We start from the raw sequence: 26108 nt of genomic DNA, 5'->3' as shown, positions 1-26108 counted from the left end.
ATGCAGGAGCAGAGGTTCCCAAAATGAAATATTCTTCATGTCGGCTGCAGTCGCGTCCACATGAACTGTGAACATTTTCTGCACAGGTAACACATGCTCAACTTTAACACATTTTTCTGCATGCTCCTCCAAAGGTATATTTCGATTGCAAAGGTACCATTGTCTTCTATTTGACATGTTCCTGAGATTACTCGATTAGTAGATCGAAACATGAGCGTCAGACTTCTCCAAGATGGAAGCCTGAAAACAAGATTTAAAACAAAAAACGGACCAGCCACACTAATCTTAAATTAAGTTTATTACATCGACATAAAAAATAAAATAAAATAAAAGACGCTCATCAAGGTCAGTGGGCAATTTACTGCCACCCGGTGGACATGTGGAGGAAGTGAAGACAAGCCAAGTACAGGACTGATGGAAAAGGTCAAGTGTCATGATTGAGGGACTGCAGTGGAGCGACATTTGCTCATTTTTATCGATCTCCTTTCTCAGCTGTCTACTAAGGCTGTCGTCACGACAGGAAAAAATTCTCAAGCGTGTACATTTTTACCTTAATCTCGGGTGTTCTTAGCCTCCCTTTACCTGGTGCACACGCCTTACATGGTACCCACAATAAATGTTGATGCGCAAACTGTTCATTTTTTACATAACATTTGCTATGAATACATGTTTGTATAAAGTACAGAGTTATGGTTCAATTTTTGTGAGCCTCTTTCCAGTTTTGGGATCATCGTTTGTGATATTTCTATGGTTTTAACTATGAGGGCAGCTATGATCGCTTCTAGGGGAGCACAAATTATTTATAGATTTTTGCTATTCACTTTTGGGCTCAGTTTAGCTTCTGCGCCATAATAAAGCATAATGGTTGTTCAATAAAAATACATTCAAATTGGGCTTCCTTATGTGAAATGTCTTTGTCATCTTGTGTTACTCCAAATAAAGCTGACATAACCAAGTTCAATCTTTGCATGTTCTTTATTATCAAACGAGTCATACATCAACCCAATAGTGTGCAGAGGCAAACCAAGACATAAGTTTCGAGGTAACAGGAGAAGCACTAGATGTGATGCATTACTGCACTCCTGTGGATAACTGGAGTAACTGCACCGAGGGTTGACTTGGTAGTGATACATAAGAATGGCCGTCCTTGGATTCGAAGTTCAGTGGATGATGTAGCTGACAACCGGTAGGGGTCATAGGTGGTGGGGAAGACCAGCACCCGATTTTGATCTAACACTGAAATAAGAAAAAAAAAAAAACAGGCTGCCTACTCATGACTTTCATTTTTTTTGGAGCCGAAACGACACGGCCGGGTGGCCCATGTGATAAGAAAAGGATTACGTTACCGCGGTGACCCAGTTCGAGCCTTGCTCTTTGCAACCTTTTTCAACATGCATCGAAATGAGGAAAAGAACAGGACTCGAACTTGGTCAGCGGTAGCCGAAATTGAGGGCTCAGACCACTGGACCACAGCAGACTGGCAATTTGTTGGAATTGATATACAAAAATAGAAGACTGCAATACATTTGAAATAAATACGACCATAAAAACGCGCAAACTTTCATCTACATTGGTTGACTGGTCTAAAACTTTGCGTCCAGTTCAGGTGACTCCGGTTCGAGTCTCGCTCTCTGCATCATCATTGCACATAAGCAGAAAACGGGATGCGAACTCGGTTACATCTAAACCAAACGCAAGGTCGAAAACCACTCGACTAATTCCGGTTTGTCCGTCTAAGGTGTTTAGTCTGCATTAATAGTTTAAAGTATTTAGAAGTCACTGATAATTCGAAAGGATAAAATATATGGAATATAAATAACCGGAAGTGTCATGAGGGAAATAGCCTAATGGTTTGTGTCAAGGATTGCGGCGCAAACGCCATCAAGCAGCGTTGGTTCGAAACCCGTCTGGTTTGCCTTTTCTCTAGTTTTTCTGACAAAGTTCTGTCTTTTATTTTTTTTGTTCTCTTGTTTAAATAAAGCTTTTGAGGAAAAAAAAGAAGCACGTGACGTCGTTAGTGAAAATCTATTTAAGCTGCGACAAATTGAACCGGCGTTCTCTTTCTCCACCGAGCTGACAGCTTCACGTCGACGTCTCGACAAGATGACCAAAAGGTTTGTCAAAGTGAGTGTTTAACGTTTACTTTTTTTAGACTCATCATTGGAACTTTGACCATTAATTCACGTTTTCGGCGTGTATTAACTTTTTCTATCTTGCAGCTCAAGGGTTAAATTATCCCAAACGCGGGATAAAATGACACAAATGCTTGAGATTTAAAGCGGTAAGTAAACTTTCCACTAACGCAATTTTTTTGCCATTTTTTTTGCATTGCAGCAAAAGAGCCGCGTTTGGCAGAAGGTAGGTTGCCAGCGTTTGTATGTTCACAATTCAAATGACAATCAACTATTGCTTTGTTTTAATTGTTTTAATTTCTGTCCACAGGCTTTCATCCTGCAGAGAATGGCCAAATTTACTCTAAAATGGCGTTTTGTTTTTTTTAACAGCTCCATTTAAATGCGCTTACCAACTGTCATGTTGCTAACTATGTCATTGTACCTTTCAGTCCTTTTGGTGCTCCAGGTCATTGCAGAGATGTCCAGCTCAGCTCTCGTCACTGGTGAGCTAAAAACACTCAAATGCATTAAAATATGATATCATGTTTTAATTAGTTTCGGCACATGGTGAAGATGAGCTACAGCACCAAAGGTTTGAGCACACTGCAAAACAAAATGGCCGACATGAACATTTTTTTTTTTTTTAAACAAATTTCTCTTTTGTAGTTCCCAAAGCTGCAGAGATCGCTTCAGTCAAGACCTTCACAAAGGTACATTTGCCATTTTGTGCCAATACTCACGTGTTGGTTTTCTTCCTGCTTGTGTCCACCAGATGGCGCCAAAGCACATCTTGACCCTGGAGAACCTGACCTAGCAAGTATTCTGACTTAAATAAAGTCAACTAAATATTTTTTTTGTTTGTTGTAGGTGCTGGCGGAAACATGATCAACATTCTGAGTTTTTTTTTTTTTTTTTGACTGTGTGCAGAGGCTTCAAGTGAAGGCGCCGTCACGGACACTGCACGCTGGCCACCAACATTTTGTATCTGCAGGACAAAGAATTTCTCCACGTGAATAAACTTGTAAAAATTAGAAGCTGGACTTATCTCGTGCTTGCCTCCCATTTAGCTTTGTCCACTGTGGAGCCCTCGGGAGCAGTTTGACATGATGGCGGAGTTTGCAGAACTGGAAACTGTTCGTCATCAAGCAGAAGGTTCCAGCATGACAAAATGTCTGAAGTGGAATTTTGACAAGTTTGTGGTCGTGCGTTTCGTCTCAAACACTAAGGTGTTGAAATGTTTTGACTCACAATGTCTTTCTTTTGTTTTCCAGAAGTCACGACACACTTGTCCAAGCTGTCCTCCCACTGCAACTTTTTTTTTTCTGCCATGGTGTGCAACTTGACTTTTAATCTGCAAGTAAAATAAATGGTCATTTTAACAAAACTTGTTTGTGCAGACTTGTTTTTTGACTGTGAGCTCTTTGCTTACTCTGCGTCGGTGTTGTCAGCTGGAGGACCACATCAAGAAGGTGCTGAAGCCAAATTCGGAGCAGCCTGCCAAGAAGTGGAAGACGAGTTTGAGACGGTTGCACCCCTCATGTGTACATGCGTGCTCTGACTGCACTTGACAACTTCAAAATGTTTTTCCTCTTTCAGAGTTGACTTCCTGTGAATGCAGCCGTGCAAACTCCTCGATCCTCTTCATGCCTGGTAGGTTTAATTTAGTCAAAGGTTGACTGCACAAGAAATGTTCTCTAACTCGCATGTCCCCGTTTCTCCAGGTAGTGACTGGCATCGCTGTCGTTTTGTTGGGCCCTCCACGCTTTGGTCCCGCTGGCTGATGATTTCACCAGGCAGCGGCAAGAAGACGCCTGTCAATGACTCCAACTTGTAAAGGTTTTTTTTTTTTTGGTATGTTTTTTTGTGAACTTTTTTTTTTTAGCCATTTAACATGTACTTTGCAAATAAAGAATCTTACATGTCATGCATTCTTGTAACATCTTTTATATAAAAATAAAAATAAATAAAATCAAATTCCTAGTTCTTAAAAGGGGAGTGAAGGATAGTGGGTGGAGCATTATGCAAATGAGGGGCAGGCAGCCATCTGATTGGTGGCCATGGTAATAAAGTGGGTGTGGCTATGCAAATAAGGAGACAGCTAGTGATCTGATTGGTTGGTCTTGCATGGGGGCGGAGTTATGCAAACAAATTAGCATGCAATGCTGATATTAGCATAAAGTGGCGTGGATATGCAAATCAATGCCAAATTTCGGGTTTTAGGGTATAAAGTGGGCGTGGTTATGCAAATTTATTTGCATAGCGGCAATCTGATTGGTCAATTTGGCCGAGTGGGCGGAGCTAGGCAAATAATTTTGCATAGCAGATTCCGATTGGTCTTTTCAAGAGGTGGGTGGAGATATGGAAATTTTTTTCGCATGACAAATGAAGATTTGCAAAGTGGGTGTGGCTACAAACTTGCTTTTTCTGGGCTGTGATTGGACGGCAACCGGACTGCTCAGGTTGTGCTAGAAGACTTTTGGCCTCTCGTCCGAGCAGGCTTCTTGTGTTCGTGCTCAAACGGCAGCAAAGACAGCTCGCCATCTGCTGTTTGAGCATGAAACCAACAAGCCCGCTCCGAGTCGAGGCCAAACGTTTTCCAGCACAACCTGAACAGTCCAGTTGGCATCCAGAACAAGGCCATTTTCAACTCGGTGAGGGTGTAGTGAGCAATAAAACACGGAGACGCGATTTACAGTTCAACAATATATTTTAAAAAGAAGCAGTTTTTTTTCTTAAATACATCATTTTACACCATATGTCATACATCAAGCAGAGGTTAAAGGGCACGGACATGACTGACTCGAGCACACATTGTGGCGATCTCTGCTGCGGCTTTCATGTACAGCCTGTCATCCAGTGTTTAACTTTTGTCACACATAAACATTGCTAAAATGGTGTCAAATTGTTAAAAAAGAGAGTTTTTGTACAATAAATTGCTCAGCTGTAATTGGAGCCCGAGTGTTTTGATTGCTAATTGCACCTTGACTGAGTTTTTAATTAATTTTTTTATTTTAAAATTAAAAATGTCATTAAAATGTTTTTTAAAAAGCGTTGTTATCCACAATTTATGTCATGTTCACATTTGTTGAATGGATGGCGACTGGATTGTTTGGGTTTTCTTGGAAGATTTTTGCTTGGCCTCTGATCCAAGCAGGCTTCTTGGATTCATGATCAAGGCCGAATGGCGAGCTGTCTCGTCTGGCCTTGAGCATGAATCCAAGAAGCCTGCTTGGCTCAGAGGCCAAACAAAAATCTCAAACAGTCCAGTTGCCATCCATTAAACAAATGTGAACATGACATTAATTGTGGATAACAACGCTTTTTCAAAAACATATTAATGACACTTTTTAATTTTGGAATAAAATTTTTTTTAAAAATGAATTACATTTTTTTAAACTCAGTCAGGGTGCAGTTAGCAATAAAACAAACATTCCAATTACAGTTAAACAATATACTACGCAAACACGCTTTTTTTTTAACAATTTGACACCATTTTAGCAATGAAGTTTGACTTAAGTTAAACTCAAACACTGGCTGACAGGCTCTACATGGAAGCAGCAGCAGAGGACACAACGATGTGTGCTTGAGGAAGAGTGTGTGATGTCACATCAGCACAACAGGCCAAAGCTTCAAGTACTGCACAACACTTGCAAACACAACAAGAACATCATTTCATGCTTCTGAACATGTTCTTAAGGATTTTTTTAAACTATTATTTTTCTTAAGCAGGCAAAATATTTTTTTATTTAAAAAAATATATTTAAAAAAAAGTTGGTTTTATTTTGGCAACTTATTAATGAAACAAATTATTTTTAAATAATTAAAAAAAATGTTCAAAAGCATTGAATGATGAGCTTGTATGTGTGCAGTAGATGAAGCAGAGGTCAAGGCGCACTGAAAAATGACTAAGTGTCATCACACTCACCTCCTCAAGGGGTCATTCAATGCCAAATCACTCAGTGGGTTTAAAACCAAGCCGCTTTTGATTTTAATGAAACTTGCTGTACTTGTTGATAGTGATTGTGCAACACTAAATCCCAAATTTGAGGTCAATCAGAGTAGAGATTTTGGAGTTACAGCCACCCGAATATTAATGAGCTCAGCTGTTAAAAAAATATGCACTGATCTGCTAAATAATTGCAGATTTGGATTCCTTGTTAAGTTCCCATTCCAAAAATATGTGTTTTGTGACTATTGACAAAGTAGTTCCTGAGAAAAAAGGGCTTAAAGTAAGGTAGCCACGCCCCTTTTTGCCAAACTCATTAATATGCGTGGGTTTGTCGTCCCTAAAGACTGCTCTAATTGACCTCAAATTTTAGATTTAATGTTATGCCATCACTACCAAGCACATAAAGTTTCATTAGAATGAAAATCGGCAAAATTATTTTTTTTAGATTTTTTGGAGTGATTTGGCATGCCATCCCCTTAAGCACAGAGCATGGAGTCCCTTGCCTTGAAACAGAACACTCACCTGTCCAAAAAAAAGTCGCCGTCTTTGGAGTGCAGACGAGTCTAGATGTCCGGAACTCTGAATCTGTCGGTTGTTTGGTGTCCAAAACATCCTCCATCATGTAAAAATCAACAAAAACATAAACATTGAGTGAGCTCATTTGCATACGCCCTAATTTGCATATCCCTCCATTTGCATAAAGAAAAAAAACGTGGCTTGCCAACCAATAACTACTCGGTATTAAAATACTCTAATGTTGATGCCGCTAATAATTAAATGTTTTTTTTTAATGACATGCTGTCCATTTTTAATCGAAAGCATAAATACACTCGTTAAGGTCAGTGTGATCTTTAAAAGCTTTTAAAACAGACGATACATGTGTTTGTACTTTAAGATATTGAGACTCTCGTTTTTGACAGATAGTTTAATTAAAAATAGTTACATGACCAAATAGCACTAGTAAAGCGTCGCGATAGATTGTGTACATGCACATCATGTTTTTATCTAACCGAGTCGCATGAGGAACAAGCTAAATATGAGACAATGTTTCTTTTTAAACAGAAATATACTTCTAAAGGAAAGAGCTGCGAAAACGTGGAAAAGTTGAGGACGCGTTACCTTTGCTAAAACGACGTGGAGCCAATAATCCTTCATCAGGTCGACGTGGAGCCAATATTCCTTCATTGTGGACGCCTTTGTGCAAATAAACAGTGCCAAAAATACTTAGTTAACGGGAACAAACTCAGAACACAACAACACGCTTCCAAACAATTCTTCGCTTCCGTTTCCGGTCGCTTTAACTTCCGGGTCGCGGCCAAACTATCTTGCAAAAAGAAAAGTCCACACTGCTTATCCTGTACAGGGTGGCGAGAGGGTGCTGGAATTTATCCCACCCTAAACGGATCGCCTGCCAGTCACAGGATCGACATAGACACCGTCACCGAGTCGGAACCGAACCCACGCTGCCCGCACACAAGTCAGGCGAATGTACCATTACGCTGTCAGGGACACAACGTACCGTCGCGAATAATGAAATAGTGGGACAGATTATTGTTAATGTGAAGCGGCTCACCCAGAGTCTAAAATTTGGCCGGCCGTCACCAAGATGCTTCAGAAGTTCACAAAGTCGGGGCTCAAGTCGCCGTTCACCTAATGCATGCTCATCTGCATCGCCAGCAAGCTTCTGGACGAGATGGAAGGAGGGTAAGAGGAGAAACTCTCACGTCGTTTTGCTCCTTTCACTCCTGATTTATTTATTATTTATTTATTTTGTGACCCCGCCCTCTTCCAGCCTGTGCCTCCGCTTGACGAACGCTTTTGCGTGAACTGTTGGACTTGTTTGTGGTATTGTGTCAGCTGGACATAAAGGGGGTCGGAGAAGACGCAAAAGGAGAGGATCAAAGAGGAGTGCAGACAGGAAGAGGACATTGCCAACATTGGAAGATCTACCTCATCCTCGTTCACCTGTTTTTTCACCACCCAGTCCCAGCATTACTACCCCCAAATGGCCCCCCACCAGTTCCACCCGCACGCCAAACCCTTCTACCCGAGGTGATGAACACGACCAAAGATTTCGTCATTGAAATAAAAAAGACTTATAACGTCTCAAACACGAATTGTATTGGAATATCGCCCTCCCGTGGCAGTTGAAATAACTACAACTACGGTAACGACGGGCAACACTGTTTCGTCTCGTTAAGTTGTTAAAGTGCAATTTAATCAAGTGCATTCTCAATTTTGTTTTTACTTTCGTAACTGAATTTATATGTACTCCACATTAAATTTAAGTCTAATGAAGTGCAATGAATATTTGTGGTCTTATAAAGTGCAAGAACAGTAATCAAATGCAGTCATTCTACTTAATACAATATGAATGTATATATTTTGCTCATCTGCACTTTTTTAGATATATACTTGTATTTTTTTTCTTCTGGTTGAATTTAATCTTGTCCTGTTGAACTGCCTTCACACACCCAGAGACGGATCGATCGTCTTTATACGAGACCTTTGTTTATCTTCTCAATAATAATCAAAACCTGGATTTAATACAGTTGTCAATAAGCAGAGGTGTCCAATTTAATAAGAACTATATTGTTTTTATTGTCTCACAGCAACAGAACAGTTGTTCTCCAACGGTACAAAAAAAAAAGAAATCAAGCATTCATTCAGTTTCACATGGTGAAAACACAAGTACACTTTGACTAAAAATCACACGCACGCCGTCCTTGTTGTCATCACTCTCTCATTTCTCCGTCTTCCTCCTCTTCCTCCACACCTCGGATGTACAGAACATTGTTGCACCTGGAGAAGAACAGTTTTAACCACTTGCACGAGCACGTCTTCCGCATGGTTACTGGTTCATGTGATTCAAATGGGGGATACCTGATGAGGACTTCCCCGAGATGACCCGCAAGCGCTCCGTCCACGTATTCTTCCGTGTTCGCCAGCTGCCCACAAACATGTCACGCAACGCTCACGACCAGGCAAAACTTTTCACATTTTATCGCGCTCACCTGCATGTTCATGTAGCCGTCCACGGAGACCAGGTAGCCTTTGTACTCCATGCCCCACTTGAGCTTCACCATCACCGGCTTGCCTGTCAGCCCGTTCAGGAAGGGCTTGGGATTTAGTGGTAAACTCTGGAAAAAAGACAACAACAAAAGGACACTTGTTGTTTAGTGCATGCGAGGCGCTTCATTCATTCTATTGGACTACACGGCAAAGGAGTTAACGCGGCTAATTGCTAACCGACGAAAAAAAACGCCGGGAAAAAACAACGTAGATGTAGAAACTTAAACAAGCGGACCGAACCAAATAGATCAGGCTCACCATTCGATTTGTTGCGGGGATGTAACGTGCTAGTTTTGAGTTTCGTGGCTAGCTTGTCGTCACAAAAGCGTAGACACGCTCTGCATGCCCTACCGGAAGTACAAATTATTGACCTCCGCGTGCCATGATAGTTTTTTTCATACTGACACCAAATGGCGGGAGTGTCACATTACAGCAAATTCCTCTCCACTGAAAAGATGATTATAAAATATGGTCTATTTGTGCCACTAGAAACTGAATCTGAATATTGTTGATTTGAATGTGAATATTTGAATTTAAAACTGAATTATTGAATAGAAAACTGAATTATTTAATTACATTAATTGTATGTTTATTGTTTCATTTGATTCAGAATTTTCCAATCTTTATTTTTTTTGTTATGAACTGTATAGCAATAAAATTGAAGATGAATTTATGACTGTAAAACGCGCTTTTAATTCCTCAAAAAAGTGCACCTCACGAAAAACTAAATCGTATTCAGTTCGCCGAGTAAAAACTGAACTTGAGGTGCCACTATGATGAGCGATGGATTCCAGTTATATCTTCGGCCAAACAGAACATTTGTTTTGAATGCCGTAAACTGCATTATTTGTATTGCCAGCCGCCATTGCACGGACTATAACATATGATACACCAGAGAATTTTGCGGTGAACAAATAAGCCAACGGCCTTGCTCGTGTACGACGCTTGGCGCCCTCCAGTGGTCCCTTTCGGTCCTGCAAAAGTACAATCAAAGTAACACTGGATGGTGGGGACTTCATGTCTGACTAGCTCTTTCTCTCCGGGCGTCTGAATGCGTACCTTGGTTTTACGCATCCAAGCGTTGCTAAACCATGTGGCAAGTTTAAACCTGATCTTTGTTTTGCCCGCGAAAGTTGTGCGTTTCTCTCATAGAACAAATTCCCCGCAGTCGTTCGCGCATACTTTGTAATGCTGCTGCTCTTGCATCACCTTTTGACTCGTTAATAAGCGGCACATCCATCAGCAGCCATGTCACTTACGGCGAGATGACGATGACGTGCTGACGGCTATTGTCGCGGTGTTTGCGCAAAGTATTAACCCGACTTTGGAGATAAGCACGCCCCCCTCCCTCTCCACCCTAAAAAAGATGATTGACGCCAGTGACAAAGGCGCAACAGGTGGGAAGATAGCATCACTCGACACGGGTCAGATGCGCAAAATGGAGGTCGCGGTCCAATTTTCCAGCAGAGCCACAAACCGAAGGCATGCTGAGTTTGACATAAATGGGCTTGGACCCAGATGGTATGAATGAAACCCTTTCCAATATCATGTGCTACAGAGAGCCACAAGAGGGCGCAATTTCCCCTTTCTCAAAGCTCCCTCTCACTGGACACTTCATTAGGGACGCAAATCTAATGATATCGAAATGGGAAAAATGCCTGTATGAAGATAAAAATGCTTAACTTTGATTGGCACGTTTTTATGATTACCCTTGCAGTTCCTTATACAATACAATACACATTTATTTATACTAGCAAACAGTAAACAAAAAAATCCAATCACCTGTACATGCCACGAAATGGCGGCAAAGCTTGACTAATGAAGCTCCTCAACTAACATCAACATTGCTACTTAACACCAGGACGACACAAGATGGTGCCAAAGCACTATGTTTATATTCAACAAGGCTTTAACCTCGGGGAATATCAGTTGAATTAGACTAAAGTTAAAAAAAGCGAAATAAACGTGAATATGTAAAACAACTAGTTTTAAACATCCTATCAAATAATATTTGCAAGTAATCTTGATTCCGCGGCTTCTTCTGCTCTGGATGTGTGACGGGCGCGTTCCCATTCGAGGATGTTCCTTTAAGTGACGTGCAAGAGTGGAGGAGGAGGAGCCGGCTTCCTCAAATCGTGTGTGAGGGTGTGTGCGTGTGTGTGTGAGGGTGTGTGTGTGTCCTCAGTCAGACTTGCAGGACCAGGCGCTGCGCGTGGAAATGAAAGACGCTGCAGGTTCCGGAGCAGCCGCACACGAGCTGGACTTTCACTCGTCTTCATCCTCCTCCTCCTCCTCCTCCTCCTCGGCGCGCTTCCTCACGGGATCATGCTTCCTCCTCCCGCCACACTCTTCCTCCTCCTCCTCCTTCTGTGCAGTGCACCTTCGCCTCAGCTGAGTGACAGACAGAGGCCATACCGGATTTGAACCCACGGCGTGTTTTTTTTCCTTTTTTTTTTTTTTTTGCAGAACATCTCCACCTGCCCTCCGTGCGCGCCTTCGCGCATTGCCTTGGAGGTGAGCCGACATGCTGCTGCTGCTGCTGCTGCTGCTGCTGAGTGTGGCCCAGTTGTCAGGTGCAGGTCAGTGCGGCTCTTTTACATCTCACGTGTCATTTCCATACTGAAATCCACAGAAAAGTTGTCATTTTGAAATTTTCTTTAGGACAAGAAGAGTTGTAAAACAGTTCTAATGCGCTCTTCTATTCAATGTTTCACTTTCATTCTGCTCTGACAATAACATCAGTGACCTCCTATTTTTAATTGCAATCTTATTAACGCACATGATAACACTTAATATGTTAAGATTGCACTCGTGTTAATTTCCTGGGATTTAAAATGAGATCCGCTGTCAAAACGTGACGCACTCCCTTTGAATATTGAGCGTTTGGAATATCACATCATAAGAGGAGCTATAACAAAACTTTAACACATTGGGCTCCTTTTATTAAATGCTTCTCTTATATTTAGCTCTCACAATAAATTCACAACCTCCTATTTTTTTTCATGAGTAAAACAACAGTGAGTATGATAGTGTTTCATTGTTGTTATTTTCCTGAGATGTGGATTGAAGTCTGGTTTTAAAAGATGACGTTCATTTGCTCCCTGCTGCATGCAGAACTCCCTCTGAATATTGATCAATTGTAATATTCCAACCCCACACACATTTCTATACACATTTAACAAACTGTCCCACTTACATCTAGTGTTAAAGTTTTATTCTGCAATAACAATAACATCACCAACGTCATATTCACAATCGTAATCTCTTGAATGCCCACAATAACTGCCAATATGTTCCAGCGTCATTGTTGTTAAATTCCTGGGATTTGGATAGGAGTCTGGTGTATAAAAAGATACGCAACAAGTGTTAATTTGCCCCCCGAGGCGATGGGCACAATGTGTTCCTCGGGTGACCTCTCCCCACCTGCAGACGGTTACATAATTCGCCAGCAGCTCCTGTTTAACACAAAACATGGCCCTTGACACGACAGCTCCCCGGCCGGCCGAGGCTCATTTCCAACGTGTTGAGCGTCTGACGCACAAAAGGGGGAACGGCGCGGGGATTGAAGGCAATAAATGGGAGCGGCGGCCCAGAGGGCTCGTTGGCGGAGCGTCTGGAAGGCGTCCGAACGCCGCTCGGCCCCGGTCCAGTTGCCAAACTTGATCTGTGTCACGGCGGGAGGCCGGCAGGTGCACAATGGCGCCATTATCCCGTTTGCGTAACGCTTCCGATCCAGCTCAGCCTCCTTCTTGACTCGCGCGTACTCAGCAGCCGGCAGGCCGCCGCACTCGGCTTGGACACTCCCGCCATGAAAGTGTTTACAAAAAAAAAAGCCATGTGATCATTTCATCTTGGCAAGTCAAAAGATGGATTTAAATGTACGGTTTGATTAAACGAAGGTTCAAGTTGATGTTTTTCAAGTCTAGTTGTGGATTTTCTTTTGTTTTCTTTTAACTTCTTCCTTTTTATGTCCTTCATTCCCATCCTAGAGTCCTAACTTCATCTTTCTTTCCTTCCTTCCTGCCTCCCTCCTTTTCTTCCCACTCTTCCTTGCTTTCTCCATCCTTCCTCCATTACGCCCTCCTTCCTTTCCGTCCTCACTCCTTCCTTAATTCTTTCTTTGTTCCCTCCACTCCTCTCTTCCCTCCTTCCTTTCTTAATTGCACCCTCACTTTCTTCCTTCCTTCCTCATAGTCTTCGTTCTTTTGTTTTTTTCTTCTCCACTCCATCCTAGTGTCGCCTCTTTCGTACTTCCTTACTTTATTTCTCATGTCCTTAACCCATCCTTCCTTCCATCCTTTCTACTTTTCTAACATCTTTACTTCCTCCCTTCGTTTCCTTGCTTCCTTCATCCCCTATTTTTAAGTTCATTTAAAAGGTTTATCGCTAGCGAACAGACAGATTGACTCAAAAATGATGAGGAAAGTGTTCATCATTTTCATCAAACTTCATTTTGTTCATTGTGGGTTTGCTTTTTTTTTGTTCCCCAGGCGCCCCACCGGAGACGTCTCGCTCGGGCGTGGCCCCGCGATGCGAGAGCCGTGCCTGCAATCCTCGCATGGGCAACTTGGCGCTGGGCCGCCGCGTCCTGACCCAGAGCGTGTGCGGCAACAACGGCACCGAGCCATACTGCGCCTACACCGAGCCGGGCCTGGCGTGCGGCGCCGCCAAATGCGGCAAGTGCAACGCCGCCCTACCACACCTGTCCCACTTGGCGGGCGCCATGTCCGACTCGTCCTTCCGCCACCCCGATACCTGGTGGCAGTCGGCGGAGGGCGCCGACTCTGAGACGGTGCAGCTGGACCTGGAGGCCGAGTTCTACTTCACGCACCTCATCGTCGTCTTCCGCTCGCCGCGGCCCGCCGCCATGACGCTGGAGCGCTCGCAGGACTTTGGGCGCACCTGGCACATGCTGCAGTACTACGCACGCAACTGCAGCGCCACCTTCGGGATCCCGGAGGGCAAGGCGGCCAGATCGGGTCGGGACGGAGCCACCTGCACGTCCAAGTACTCCGGGGCGTACCCGTGCACCCGAGGGGAGGTGAGGCACAAAACGTCACGCGCGGCCAACGCTAACGTGCTAATATCAGGGCGCCATGCTAACTTAACAGATCCAGCAAAGACGTATACACCAACATGAGGGTGTCAAATGGCAGCACCAATACAGATGTGGAATTTTGGCACCTTGTAGGAGGGGTAATCCCCCCCCCCCCCCAGAAAAGAAACATCCATCTTCTTTGTTGCCAACCATTTTGAGGGTACCAAATTCCCTCAGCAACTCACATTAGGGTCAAATTGTGATGACATCATCGCCGGCATGAGCTAAAATAATAAATAATTGATGATTGCCCGACCAACCGGAACAAATTTATGCAGATGCTCGGGCGACATGCCACGCGTGTGTGTGTGTGTGTGTGTGTTGGTCGTGCGCATGAGTGAGTGTTCAAGAGGCGTTCTTTAAACGCAGCATGAGAGCTCCGTGCGCGCCATTGATGTTTTATGTAAACAGCGTGTGTGCGTTTGTAACGTGTAGCCATCCCTGTTTATTCTTCTTTAATCTTGACTTCCGTCCATAGGAAATAAAAGCATTTTTATCGGTGCACCCCATTAAGTCTGCCGGGCGTGTTATCAACACGCTGTGAGTTATGGAAACCACTCTCGTTTGGCCTTTAGGCACCCTCCTGCTCTGTTGCTATTGAAGTAAAAAAAACAAAAAACTGAGAACAGCTTTTTTGCTCCTCTGCAGTTTGACTTGGATGCGGTACAGTAAGATAAGAATTTGGCATTCATAGACTAAGTATTATTGTATTAACTTTGCCCCCATTTCAGTCTTACAGGCCTGTTGTCAACATGTCATGATTTATTGAACGCGATATCATACCAGCGCTGGGCACCCTCCAGCTTTATTAGCTCGCATTTCAAAGGCTGCCAAAATAAATGTTTGCACCCTTGCAAATGATATTTGATGATTTCAAATGAAAATTTTCATCCATATTTTTAAAGCCCCCGATTTAATCTGACAGGCTGTTACCATTATGACGCAAGTTATTGAAACCAGTGACGTAGCACTTCTTAGCACCCTTCCGCTTTGTTAGCGAGCATTTTGAAAGGTGCCAAAATAACCGCAAACCACCACTGACAGTTGGCGTCATTTGATTTTGGACATATTGAATTGCAGAGACAATAGCGACAATAGCTTTGTCACGCCGGCCGTTATCAATACGCTTTGCGTTATTGAAATGTGATACGATGAGCGAGACGGCCTGTGGCGGAGCGTGTCAGCTCGCATGCGAACGTCTGAGCCTTTCGGCGATCTGATAACGACGCGAGCTGTGATGGATGGCGAGGCGTGATGAGTTCATAGCAGGCTGCGAGGTTTTCATCTGCGGTCGCTGTGCATTTATTATTTACAGTCGGAGCTTGGAAGAATGCAAGTGTTGCGAAAACGCTCACCTCCCGAGCGTAAGGCCGACGCATACTTCCATATAAACACTTAAGTCAGCGAGATGTCTGCTTGGAAGGAAGTGCCGCTGTTGCCCTGATGGATGTTATGAGCCAGACACCCCCCTCACCCCCCCCCCCTCTCCATCAATGCCCATTGTGCCTGTTTACCAGGTTACAGTCCAGTGTGCTTTGATGGAATTAGACGCCTCAAAGCCAGACTTACTTGCTTTCTTTTTTTTTGCAGGCCGGAACTCGGGCAAGGAAGATTACAAGTGGCCCACAGTGAACCTGCTCGCTCGCTTGCTCACTTCCTCAGGCCTCATAAAAAAATTTAAAAAAGTCAAATATGGATCCCGTTCACCCAAACGTTTGGAACCTTTCTCACCCTGAGTGCTAATCATTAATATGCTAACACGGTGCAAAGGTTCTATTTAGGTTAGACGTACACACGCACGGCTGTAATTTAAACAAATGGACAACGGAAGGGTGCGAAAAGTGGCAGAGTCCAAATTGGTCGTTTCAGTCACCTCAGAATAGTTACAGTGGTGCCAAAAAGTGGTACTGTACAAATGAATTGTTTCAGTATCCTCCGGCATGGTTGGGAGCACTTGAAACATGGCAACGTTCACATCTGTTGTTTGGGTACCCTTCAGAATTGTTGGTTGGCTGCCAAAAAGTGCCACAATACAATTGTGTTGTTTTGGTAATGGTTGTTCAACAGCAGGTTGCCAAATAGTGGTTCTGCCCAGACGAAAGGTGCCAATGGTTGCTGGCCCAACAAATGGGGGAAGAGGGGGGGGGGCAGAGTCCACATCTGTTGTTTGAATAACCTTCAAAATGCTCAACAGTAAGCTGCCAAAAAGTGGCACTCGATCAATTAGTTGTTTTGGTGCCTTACTACAAAAGGTGTGCCAAAAAGTGATACAAGTGTTAATTTGGTACCCATCGAAAACATGAACTGCATTCATGAGTAGTAGTAAAACCCCGAACAAGACATCTTATGCAATTGTGTTGTTTTGTGCGTGTGTGTGCGTGTGTTGCCGTGGAATGGCCGCGTTGTCTCGCTTCTTTTGTGGCGCCCTGAGTTATGTGCGTCCGTGTCTCTGTCCCCCGTCTTTGTCTGGCTGGGCTCTCCGTGCTCTCCCGCAGACCGACCCCCAAACACCCCAAACACTGCCCCCCGCCTCACCCCCCCCACCACCACATGCACCCCCTCATTTGTGGCGTTCCCTTAATCGCGCACCACAAGACCGCGACCCCGCCACCTTTTGCAACAAGCAGGAAATTAATAGCTCTCCTCCCATCACACCTTTGGTGCCCGCCATGTCGACCAATCAGGGAAAGGCTCACACACACACACACACACACACACACACACACACGCACTAAAAACAATGTCAAGAGACACACACACTTTGATGAAGAGACACACTGCAAACACGCACTTTTCGTGGGGCGTTGGTTACCAGCGGCAGCCATCGCCATGGCGATGGGAACGCATAAAGGGGATCTTCCATTTTAAAGGATGTCCAGCACCCTCGTGGTCTCGTTGTCATGACGTCGGGATGCAACGTTTACAGCGCCCCAAAAATCAAATGAGACCCCTTGCAGTGCCAAAAAGTGATGTTGTACACGTCTCATTTTGGTACCCCATCGCGTTGAAGTACAGATCTGATCATTTTGGTACCTAAACTGCATTTCATGTTGAACTCCCCCCCCCAGGTGATCTACCGCACTCTCCCCAAGTGGGAGTCTCTGGACCCGTTCGGGCTGGAAGGCCAGCAGCAGTTGCGTGTTACCAACGTCCGCATCCGGCTGCTTAAGCGCCAGCCGTGCCCGTGCCAGGCCAAAGACGCCGCCGCCGCCGCTGCTGCGCCGGGCGAGACTCCGCCCACGCGCCACTTCGCCATCTATGACCTGATCGTAAAGGGCAGCTGCTTCTGCAACGGGCATGCCGAGCAGTGCGTCCCGGCGCCAGGGTACCAACCCATCCGGGACCGTACCAACCACGTGGTAAGCCAACAATTTGCTTGCTCTTTACTGCCACTGATAGGTAGTCAGAGGAACCGCAGGACGAGGCAAAAGTCTTTGCTTTGCTTGCTGTCGAGTTGTGCTCGTAATCTTTTTTGTTTTCCTCGTTACTGTCAAACGGACACACGGCGGCGGCCATGTTTGTCCAGGAAACCGAAATCCAAACACGCCATTAGCGTCCTTAATGATTCGTGCAGCCGCTCGCCGTCTCGCTTTGTGTTGCCACTCGTCTCGATAATAATAATAATGGTGGCAGTCACCTTTCGTGCTTGCTTTCATCTCTCGGCCCCGCCTACGCCGCTAATGGCCGCATTTCCTGCTGGCTAAGATGGTTGTCACGCGTAATGATGAAGGTGTGAACGCATGACACAAATCCATCTCCTCTTTTGCAATCAGCGGCGAGGAAACAAACACGTTGATCTGTTTCCTCTTTTCACTCGAGACTTTTACATCGTGCCAAGCCGCTCGTGTTTGTTTTGCCATTTGTTTGCTTTTACAGTTGGCAGAAGTACTGAAAAAAACAAAAAGTACCAAGTGTATTGGAGGGGTGCGGCGTTGACTGGAGGAGGAAGCCAGTGAAATTTAATGGCTAGAAATGTGCAGTTTCCCTTTTTTGGTATCTCATGTGAACGGCATCTCAATGACAACAAGGCCAAATATGTACGAGAAAGCTATCGAGGGCCACGTACGGGATCAGAATGGAGACAGAAATGTACCCTTGAAAGTGGATCTTACTCCAACAGGAGCGTGCCAAAAAGTGTGACAGTATAGATTAGTTATTTTGGTAGCCCAGTAGAAGGTGCCAAAAAGTGATCCCATACTGAGTTGCTTCTAAATGCCAAGTAGTTGCTCCTACAAGAAAGTGAGCAAGAGTGCTGTGGTGAATTTGGTCGCTGACTTGATTTCCTTTTTGCGAGTGGCTGACAATCCTCTGGCGCTCTGCCGGGCATGTCAAACCAAAAACAATAACACCAATCATTTTGTCTTTTATTGTTCGGCTGTTGCCATATTGAAAGGCGAGATTCCGACGCCGGTCTTTGTGTGCAATATTGCCAGCAAATATTTGTGTAGCGGCGCAGGTTTGAACAGTAAATCCTTTCTTAAGTGTCTCCGGGGCGAGCGAGCGAGGGAGAGAGCGAGCGGCACCTGGACAGCTTTTTGGACACACACGGTTACATAAGCGGCGCTGGTCGGCTTTGTGTCGCTCGCGCTGGCGCTGAAGCCAAACAAGACGGCTTATGAGGGCGCGCGTCACGCCGAGAAGGATTGTGTGGTCGTCGCTATGTCGTTGGGGGGAAGAGGAGGGTTAAAACTTGGAATGGGGGGGGGGGGGTCAAACTCCTTTTAGATGAAAGCATAAATGAGTAACAGTGAAATCATGCAGCGTGGAGTTGCGCTTGGGCTTCCATTTAAGATGCCGAGGGCCTCATCTAGCCCACGGGCCTTGAGTTTGACACCCGTGCTGTAGAGGTTCCACAGTAAGTTTGAAGACAGAGGGTTAGCTTAAGTGCTAAGCCGGTATCGTTCATGGCTCTGACCGGGCTAAGTCGCAGGAAATGAATGTAACACAATGTAATATCCTGTGTGTGGGGGGGGCGGTTTTAAAATGCTTTTTTAAAAAAAGACGCAAGTAACCTAACAAAAAGTGCGCTGCGCAACAGGGGTAGACAGAATGTGTTTTGGGTTGTCCAAGTGTGTGTGCGTAAGTGGAGTCATTACAATCCAGACAGTGTGTGTGTTTGGATGAAGGGAACTCCTGTTCGGAGTGATTACACTGTCTGTTAGTTAGCCACAAAGCTAACACTCATACATAAGGTCATAATGACGTCCCTGGACAGCCACTAGAACACACACACACACACACGGAGAAACACACACACCGTGGCCAGACTAATTGGTCCACTTGAACAATCTTGCTGCTGCTTGCTTCCTCTCGCTCTTCAAAATGCTGATCTGCTCATTTTTGGGTGCCTAATCCACTCCAATGAATAATGTAACCTTGACCCTGTAAACTGAATTGAGAGGTTCGCTTGGAACTTCATAATACGTGTTCGCAAAGACTTAGAACTGTGTAGTACTCAGTTGATTTTTTTTTTTTGTGGAGGCATGTCTAAGCGACGCTGTTTCGCACAACTCGACCCTCCCACATGTTATAAAAACTTTCGAGCGCCTCGTTGTCGGCCATAAGTGCACGCATATTACAGTAAGAAAAGCATCAGGAGATTATCATTATTATTAAAAAAATAAAAAATAAAATTCACATCCAGTTTGTCAGCCAGCATGTGGATCAGCGCTTCGTATTAGAGTACCTCATTGTCACCATCTCGGTGGTGAGGAAGTTATTCGACGAGTGAGCACGATGTGAAACATGACAGCGGGATTTTTTTTCAATTTTGAGGCCTCATTAAAAAAAAAAACGTTTTAAGTAATTTTTCAAATGTAGCGGAGTTGTTCACACCAATCTTCCCTGTCGTGAGCCAAATTTACAGGAGTTTAATTTTCACTTTCCACGGCCAGCTTGTCAATAACACGCATTCAAGAGGCATACATTTCATGCAATAATCCTTTCCCAGTGTGTGTGTCTGTGTGTGTGGGTGTACGTGGCGGGCTGATCCGAGGTCAGTTCAGCTAGAGGACACGTTGGGCCCGTCACGTGTTTCTCAAGTTAGCGACACGTCTCACACACACACACACCGTGGGAAACCATGTTAGAGTTGAGCAAACGTACTTTTTGTTGGCATGTACCATGTTGTATAACTGTGTGTGTCCCACATAGCAGTAGCACGGTGTAACGCAAACAAATAAAGAGCTTCCTCAGATGCCTTGCCCCCCTCCGACCCCCCCCCATTCAATCATTATCCAGCATACATGGCATTCCAGCTCTCAGGAATGACAAGGAGATTGTTATTGTGCTCTCGGTGCTGCATACTTGCACTCTTCTCATGCACACACACACACACACACACGCAGGCCTTTCAGACGCGAGCCCCCCTTTTATTGTTTCCAGCGATGAAGCCAAACAATCAATCTCCATTCACTAATTTCAGTGGAGGGAATAGGCGAGAGAAAGCGATGGAGTGGGAGCATATTCCGGAAAGGTCAAAAGTTGTCAGAGGTGAAGAAGAAGAAGAGCGGCTTAGCGAGGAAGACTCAGGGTGGGAGCTGTCGCGTCTCACGTGGGGAAAAACGGGCCTCGCCATCACACTGACATCTTTGTTGGTCCCCTCAAATCTGTCGCTAATGAAGCCCTCCCTCGTCCGATATGTGTGGCAGGTCCATGGGAAGTGTGTGTGCCGGCACAACACGGCCGGCGACCACTGCGAGCGCTGCGCCGCGCTCTACAACGACCGACCGTGGCAGCCCGCAGACGGCCTGACGGGGGCGCCGCACGAGTGTCGCAGTGAGTGGACGCAACTAATCCTGAATTGCATGCTCGTACCTTACCAATATGGCCGCCCAACTCACGAATTTGCAGTATTACATGTCAACGCATGCTAACCTGCCTTTTACTGCTCCAATATGGCTGACAAACACGCACATTTCTAGAATCTTTTTCGATATAAAGATATTTTTACACGCATTTCATTTTGGATATCGTTCAGGCGGATCTAATTATGTGCCTGATGGGTCTCACTTGCAAAATTTTGCCCGTGCTGGCATTAAACTGCTTCAAATGTGTGTGTTGGGCGGCCATATTGGTAAGGTACAAGCTGCCTGTTAATTAGCCAGCTAATGTAAATAGTTACTGTCGCTATAGAAACCAGGTTTTCATTTTGATTCTTGTTATGCCTGCTTCCTCGCGTGCGTCCCACCCACTCATCTTTTCTCTCTCTGCCTCGCTTCTCCCTCCCTTTTAGAGTGCAAGTGTAACGGACACGCTCACAGCTGCCATTTTGATTGGTCGGCGTGGCGAGAGTCGGGCCAGCGCAGCGGCGGCGTGTGCGACTGCCTGCACCACACGCAGGGGCGCCAGTGTGAGAACTGCAAGGTCGGCTTCTACCGGGATCCCCGGCGGCCGCACACGGCCCCCGACTCTTGCAAGCGTAAGACACACACACACGTGTGGAAAAGCACACGCACTTTGATTAAAAGGGGATTAGAGTAGAGGGATGATGTCATCTCCTTGTGAGACGGGCTCTGGCATTTTTATATGAGTCGCTGAACTATTTAAACAAGAATGAGCCTAACTTCGTCATCTCAAATGGGTCGGATGACAATACCGTTGTCAACGTTTGCGACCGGCATCCGATCCACCCAAAATGTGACTTTGCAGTCCCGACCCGCCAGTTAACAATCCCAAATTTAACACTTTCATCATATCAGTCGCCGCACGCTGCCAGCGCGTTCGTCCTCGTTCCCGCCAGGAATGAGAAGGAGTGCAAGCCGGGACGTGCTGCTGGATAACGCTGATTCCAGATGGGCACCTGGCTCCGCGCGCGCGTTTGCGACACGTCAGGCGGCCCACGCCGCGTCCAAGGTTTGCGCCAGAGTTAATCATCAGAAGGTGGCATACCTTGGCCGTGAGTCACCGGCAAGCGCGCTTGTCCGTCTCGGCTTGTTTTGTGCTTTCCGACGGCGGGGTAATCATTGTAGGCTCGTCTCCAACACGTTTGTGTGCGTTCGGGCCGAGCGGCGTGCTGCCGGTCCTCCGCCGATGAGACGAGGCTTGAGTAAACACCAGATAGTCATCTGTAAACACGCAACGCTGGCTACATTCTCGCCAGCGATTATCTGTCAGATGCGACCCCCGTTGTGAGCTCAGCCCTGCAGGTATGCTGCGGTGTGTGCGTGTGTATCAAAATCCACCAGACCATCCCAAAACACGCCATGTTTACCCACAATCAATTTCATGCTGTTTTAAATTGTAACCATGGTAACCGAAACGCTTTATAGGGCCATCCAATCATATTTTATCACGTTACTTCAAGGTATTAATGGCGGTTTCATTGTACTTTTATAAAACCTTTTTAAATATCTAACAAAGCTTAAAAAAAAAAGATAAGTGAAAGGTGTTCCAAATGAAATGTCTCGAGGGGGGGGGCTGCGTGTGACTGAGGATCAAAAAGATCAAGGTTGTGAAATCCTCGACAATGGAGGAATTTCCCTCCTCGGCGAGGAACATTTTGATCATACCAGAGCCGGCTGGGGGGCGGCGAAAAGAAAACAGTCTTGTCATGCGCCACACAAGCTGGTACACAGCAAAACAGCAGCCGGGGGGGGGGGGGGGGGGTGCGCTACTTGAGGACAGTAACCAAGTATTTGTACTCGGCTGGTTGAACTGTCATAAGTGTGATATTCAAACACATTAACGTGCACGCTCCAGCATCACATGGAGCTGACCGTAATCTTTGTCGAACATTAACGCGTTAGATAAGCACGTAAAAATGCACATAAATGCGCTCGTAAAGGCGCCAAACGTGATATCTTTATGTTTTTATTGCTATTGTCTGCCCCGGGTGTAAGTTTATCTTCTCACGCTCGGTCTTAATGATGTGTGTGTGTGTGTGTCTGTCTTCGTCGGGATTTGACCGCAAAGGTTATTAGACATAAAAACAAATATCATTTCAAAACACAAATATATTCCAAGTAAGTTGGCAGATCTAAGCTAGCTGGCTAACTTTGCTCAAGATTGCTGAAAAACGGAAGCTACCCGGCTAAGGATGCTCGTATAAACCGAGGGAAAGGAAGCTACAAGGTTCACTTATCTCAAAATATGATGACGGGGTTGTCGACGCGACATGGCTAACGTTGCTCATGTAGGTTGGAAAATGTAATTGTGATGCTAAGTACTGAAAAAATAAGCTACTTCGGTGGCTATACTCAGTGTCTCACATGTCTAACTTTGGTTATGTGGACCAATAAAAAGGTAAATATGTGGCTAATTTTGAAACATGCTATATGGCTAACTTTGATCAAAGGATTTCTCAAACACTGACGGTACATGGCTAATGTTGACAGCAAAGACTGAGAAAAAAAAAATCAACTTAACTCTCCTGAAGCTGTCAGGCAAACGTTGAAGTTGAACTCACCTCCTGGCTGCTTCCAGCATGCAACTGTCACCCGTTGGGCTCCATGGCCGTGCACGCCGCCAGCGACGCGCTGTGCGACCCGACCAATGGCGACTGCATCTGTAAACCCGGCGTGGGCGGCGCCCACTGCGACAGGTGCATGGTGGGATATTGGGGCTTCCACGAGTACGGCTGCCGGCCGTGCGACTGCGCCGGAGACTGCGACCCCTTCACGGGCGACTGCGTGCTTGGGTGAGTTGCACACTAAGAGAGGAAAGAGGAGAAGCGGCGGCGGTTTTTTAAGAATTAAAAGTAAAAAATCTGAATGATTGAAATGCACTTGGCGTCGCGCTGCAGGTCGGACTTGTACAATTTGGAGGGAAACTCCAGCGAGCCTGTCAGGATCTTCAGAGTGGATGAGCTCTTCTCTGCCCTCCACTACTCAGGTGTGTGTGTGAGTCATTCCCCCTTTTTCCACCGTCCAGTGGCCAAGCGTCGACTGTCCGGTTATGAAAATCGGACACAGAACAATGATTCGTGTGTGTGTGTGTGTGTGTCCCATGACTCAGACCCCCCGCACTAACGTCGTGGACCCCACCGGTAGCTTTCATAGGCACATTCCTCAGTGGACACGCACGCACACACACCAGGATTGCATTCTTAGGACGCCGCACTCATACACATATTAATTGATGCTTTGCTTGCCCCCCCGCAGAGAAGTGCGAGTGTAAAGAGCAACCCCTGACCAACAGCAAACTGTTCTGCACCATGAACTACGCCTACGGTGAGCCCTCTCACACACACACACACACACACACACACGCGCGCGCTATGCATGAATGTTTGCGTGACATCAGGATGAGCTTGGTGACGGTTTCCAGGCACGTGCACACATAGCCACTAAGGGGTGTGCAAGCACTTGCCCTTTTGCCCCAGATGCAAAAAAAAAAAACGGTTAAAGAATGAAAAATTGCCCCGACTCAAAATTCATATTGATCGTATAAATCATTTTGGCGATGATGGTCTTAAAAAAATGTCTGAACGCACCTGTTGGTTTCAGTCCTGAAGGTGAAGGTGCTCTCGGCCCACGACAAGGGCTCGCATGCCGAGGTGGAGGTGAAGGTCCAAAAGGTGCTGAGTCAGAAGGTAAAGCTCCAGCGGGGCCGCGTCACGCTCTACCCCGAGTCGTGGACGGCGAGGGGCTGCACCTGCCCCATCCTCAACCCAGGTCAGTTTTCACGTCGTCCTCCACTGCGAGGTGAGATGCGGAGAATTTGCAAAGTGTTGTTGACTTAGCAGACGTCCTTATCGTGCTTGTTTTTCCAAGTGTGGCCGTGTCCTACTTTTGATTAGTTGTTCATTAAATAGGACTTGTTGATTTCTCGCGGCACTTTATCATAATAAATACAGAATTATAAAACAAGGCTGAACATTTGAAGTCGTTTCAAGTTACGGTTTGTTTCAAAGCGAGGCAGCTTTATTGAGATTGTGTATGAAATGTGCTAACTCAACGTGCTTCACACAATGAAAAGCACAACTTTTAATCGTTTACAAGAAAAAAAAAAGGAGCTTACTAACTTTGCTCGAGCTACATACGCATGTAAGTAGGAATATTTTCTTTTTCTCTATTTGTGACGTTGGTCAGGTGTGGAGTACCTGGTGGCGGGCCACGCCGACAGGAAACGGGGCCACCTGCTGGTCAACATGAAGAGCTTCGTCAAGCCCTGGACGGCCATCTTGGGCCGCAAAGTGCTCGCGCTGCTCAAGAAGGACTGCAACTGGTAGACCTGCACGCACGCACGCACGCACGCACCGGTGAGACTTTTTCCTTGAGACGGCCTCCACGCCTGGATTATTCAACTCGGATTATCACTTCGGCCTCGTTACCCGGATTGACGACGGTGGGGGAGAAAAAAAAAATCTCTACGCACTTTAACCAGCAAGATGGACTGGAATGGAACATGGACGCACAAAGATGCTCCTACACACAGTCGAGTGTGTATAGTGGGCACACACGCACACACGCACCCCGATTGGGTGTGTGTGTGTCAAAACACACACACGCACACACGCGCAGTGAGAGCGAACAAGCCATACGAGCCACTACAGGTGGTTCGGTCCTCGCCAGTCCAGGTGCGAAATGGCGGCCATTTGCCCCCAAACGTGAATGTATTAGCCTGGGTGTGTGCACGTGTGTGTTTTGCGTGTGTGTTTGCGCGCATGTGCACGCACTTGTGTGAGAAGAATCAAATGAGGAGGTTTAAGCACGAGCACAGACCCAGTCCAACTCTTTTTTTTTTTTTGTCTTCATTTCTATTACCACTCAACCCCTTCCTTCCTTCCTACCGTGTGCTCTTTGTACAGTGTTATTTGTATATCGATTTAAATATTATTATTGTCATGTGACAGCAATGTTTCAGCTTTATGATAGTTTTTGCTTGTACGTTTTTTGTAGCATCATATCACCGCAACACGCGCGCTGTTTGCCAT

General features: G+C 45.6%; 3 protein-coding genes and 1 long non-coding RNA gene across 21 annotated transcripts; 2 read left to right on the top strand and 2 right to left on the bottom strand.

The window, feature by feature from the left end:
- Positions 1–956: 956 nt before the first annotated feature.
- LOC148341252 (uncharacterized) lies at positions 957–7213 on the bottom strand. 4 transcript variants are annotated; one of them, XR_015839930.1, is made up of 7 exons: positions 7183–7213; positions 6586–6676; positions 3544–3608; positions 3363–3465; positions 3171–3286; positions 2557–3099; positions 957–1236 (listed from the first exon to the last, which is right to left on the bottom strand). It is a non-coding gene; the product is annotated as an uncharacterized LOC148341252 (long non-coding RNA). The 4 variants fall into 4 exon arrangements; XR_015839931.1 differs by lacking the exon at positions 7183–7213 and having other exon boundaries at positions 2557–2631; positions 2855–3099; positions 6586–7176; XR_015839933.1 differs by lacking the exon at positions 7183–7213 and having other exon boundaries at positions 2557–2622; positions 2855–3099; positions 6586–7176.
- On the top strand, positions 1904–3930 carry LOC148341253 (uncharacterized). 15 transcript variants are annotated; one of them, XM_088283139.1, is made up of 10 exons: positions 1955–2124; positions 2335–2358; positions 2443–2617; positions 2887–2927; positions 3042–3095; positions 3182–3306; positions 3386–3444; positions 3512–3639; positions 3711–3768; positions 3840–3930. In XM_088283139.1, the coding sequence occupies exons 3-9, from the start codon at positions 2515–2517 to the stop codon at positions 3714–3716; spliced, it is 516 nt and encodes a 171-aa protein (XP_088139265.1). In that variant the 5' UTR covers positions 1955–2124; positions 2335–2358; positions 2443–2514; the 3' UTR covers positions 3717–3768; positions 3840–3930. The 15 variants fall into 15 exon arrangements, 11 of the variants coding, with proteins under 11 accessions (XP_088139256.1, XP_088139300.1, XP_088139308.1 ...); XM_088283164.1 differs by having other exon boundaries at positions 1958–2124; positions 3563–3639; XM_088283200.1 differs by having other exon boundaries at positions 1958–2124; positions 3182–3316; positions 3563–3639.
- Positions 7214–8639: 1426 nt separating the features above from the next.
- On the bottom strand, positions 8640–9541 carry LOC148341251 (small nuclear ribonucleoprotein F). The gene is made up of 4 exons (XM_088283110.1): positions 9394–9541; positions 9078–9203; positions 8947–9011; positions 8640–8865 (listed from the first exon to the last, which is right to left on the bottom strand). The coding sequence occupies exons 1-4, from the start codon at positions 9394–9396 to the stop codon at positions 8799–8801; spliced, it is 261 nt and encodes an 86-aa protein (XP_088139236.1). The 5' UTR covers positions 9397–9541; the 3' UTR covers positions 8640–8798.
- Positions 9542–11285: 1744 nt separating this feature from the next.
- On the top strand, positions 11286–25906 carry ntn4 (netrin 4). Its single transcript, XM_088283097.1, has 10 exons — positions 11286–11714; positions 13626–14176; positions 17302–17592; positions 20884–21010; positions 21468–21653; positions 23657–23870; positions 23976–24064; positions 24334–24402; positions 24679–24846; positions 25264–25906. Exons 1-10 carry the CDS (start codon positions 11660–11662, stop codon positions 25401–25403), a joined length of 1890 nt encoding a protein of 629 aa, XP_088139223.1. The 5' UTR covers positions 11286–11659; the 3' UTR covers positions 25404–25906.
- Positions 25907–26108: the final 202 nt, after the last annotated feature.

This window comes from Idiotropiscis lumnitzeri, chromosome 2 (genome assembly GCF_059441095.1).
Source record: "Idiotropiscis lumnitzeri isolate Australia: NSW breed Sydney's pygmy pipehorse chromosome 2, RoL_Ilum_1.0, whole genome shotgun sequence".
NCBI lineage: Eukaryota > Metazoa > Chordata > Actinopteri > Syngnathiformes > Syngnathidae > Idiotropiscis > Idiotropiscis lumnitzeri.
This window is presented reverse-complemented; position numbering and strand designations above follow the sequence as displayed.

Excerpts from the sequence above, each read along its gene's own strand:
- LOC148341253 (XM_088283130.1), top strand. The coding sequence starts at position 2,515 with ATGCGCTTACCAACTGTCATGTTGCTAACTATGTCATTGTACCTTTCA. Across the intron at positions 2,618-2,886 it reads CAGCTCAGCTCTCGTCACTG|ATGGCGCCAAAGCACATCTT; the intron begins GTGAGCTAAAAA and ends TGTGTCCACCAG. Across the intron at positions 3,096-3,181 it reads ACGCTGGCCACCAACATTTT|CTTTGTCCACTGTGGAGCCC; the intron begins GTATCTGCAGGA and ends CCTCCCATTTAG.
- LOC148341251 (XM_088283110.1), bottom strand. Across the intron at positions 9,012-9,077 it reads ACGGCTACATGAACATGCAG|CTGGCGAACACGGAAGAATA; the intron begins GTGAGCGCGATA and ends GTTTGTGGGCAG. Across the intron at positions 8,866-8,946 it reads CTCGGGGAAGTCCTCATCAG|GTGCAACAATGTTCTGTACA; the intron begins GTATCCCCCATT and ends GTTCTTCTCCAG.
- ntn4 (XM_088283097.1), top strand. The coding sequence starts at position 11,660 with ATGCTGCTGCTGCTGCTGCTGCTGCTGCTGAGTGTGGCCCAGTTGTCA. Across the intron at positions 21,011-21,467 it reads GGCGCCGCACGAGTGTCGCA|AGTGCAAGTGTAACGGACAC; the intron begins GTGAGTGGACGC and ends CCTCCCTTTTAG. Across the intron at positions 24,403-24,678 it reads CACCATGAACTACGCCTACG|TCCTGAAGGTGAAGGTGCTC; the intron begins GTGAGCCCTCTC and ends TGTTGGTTTCAG.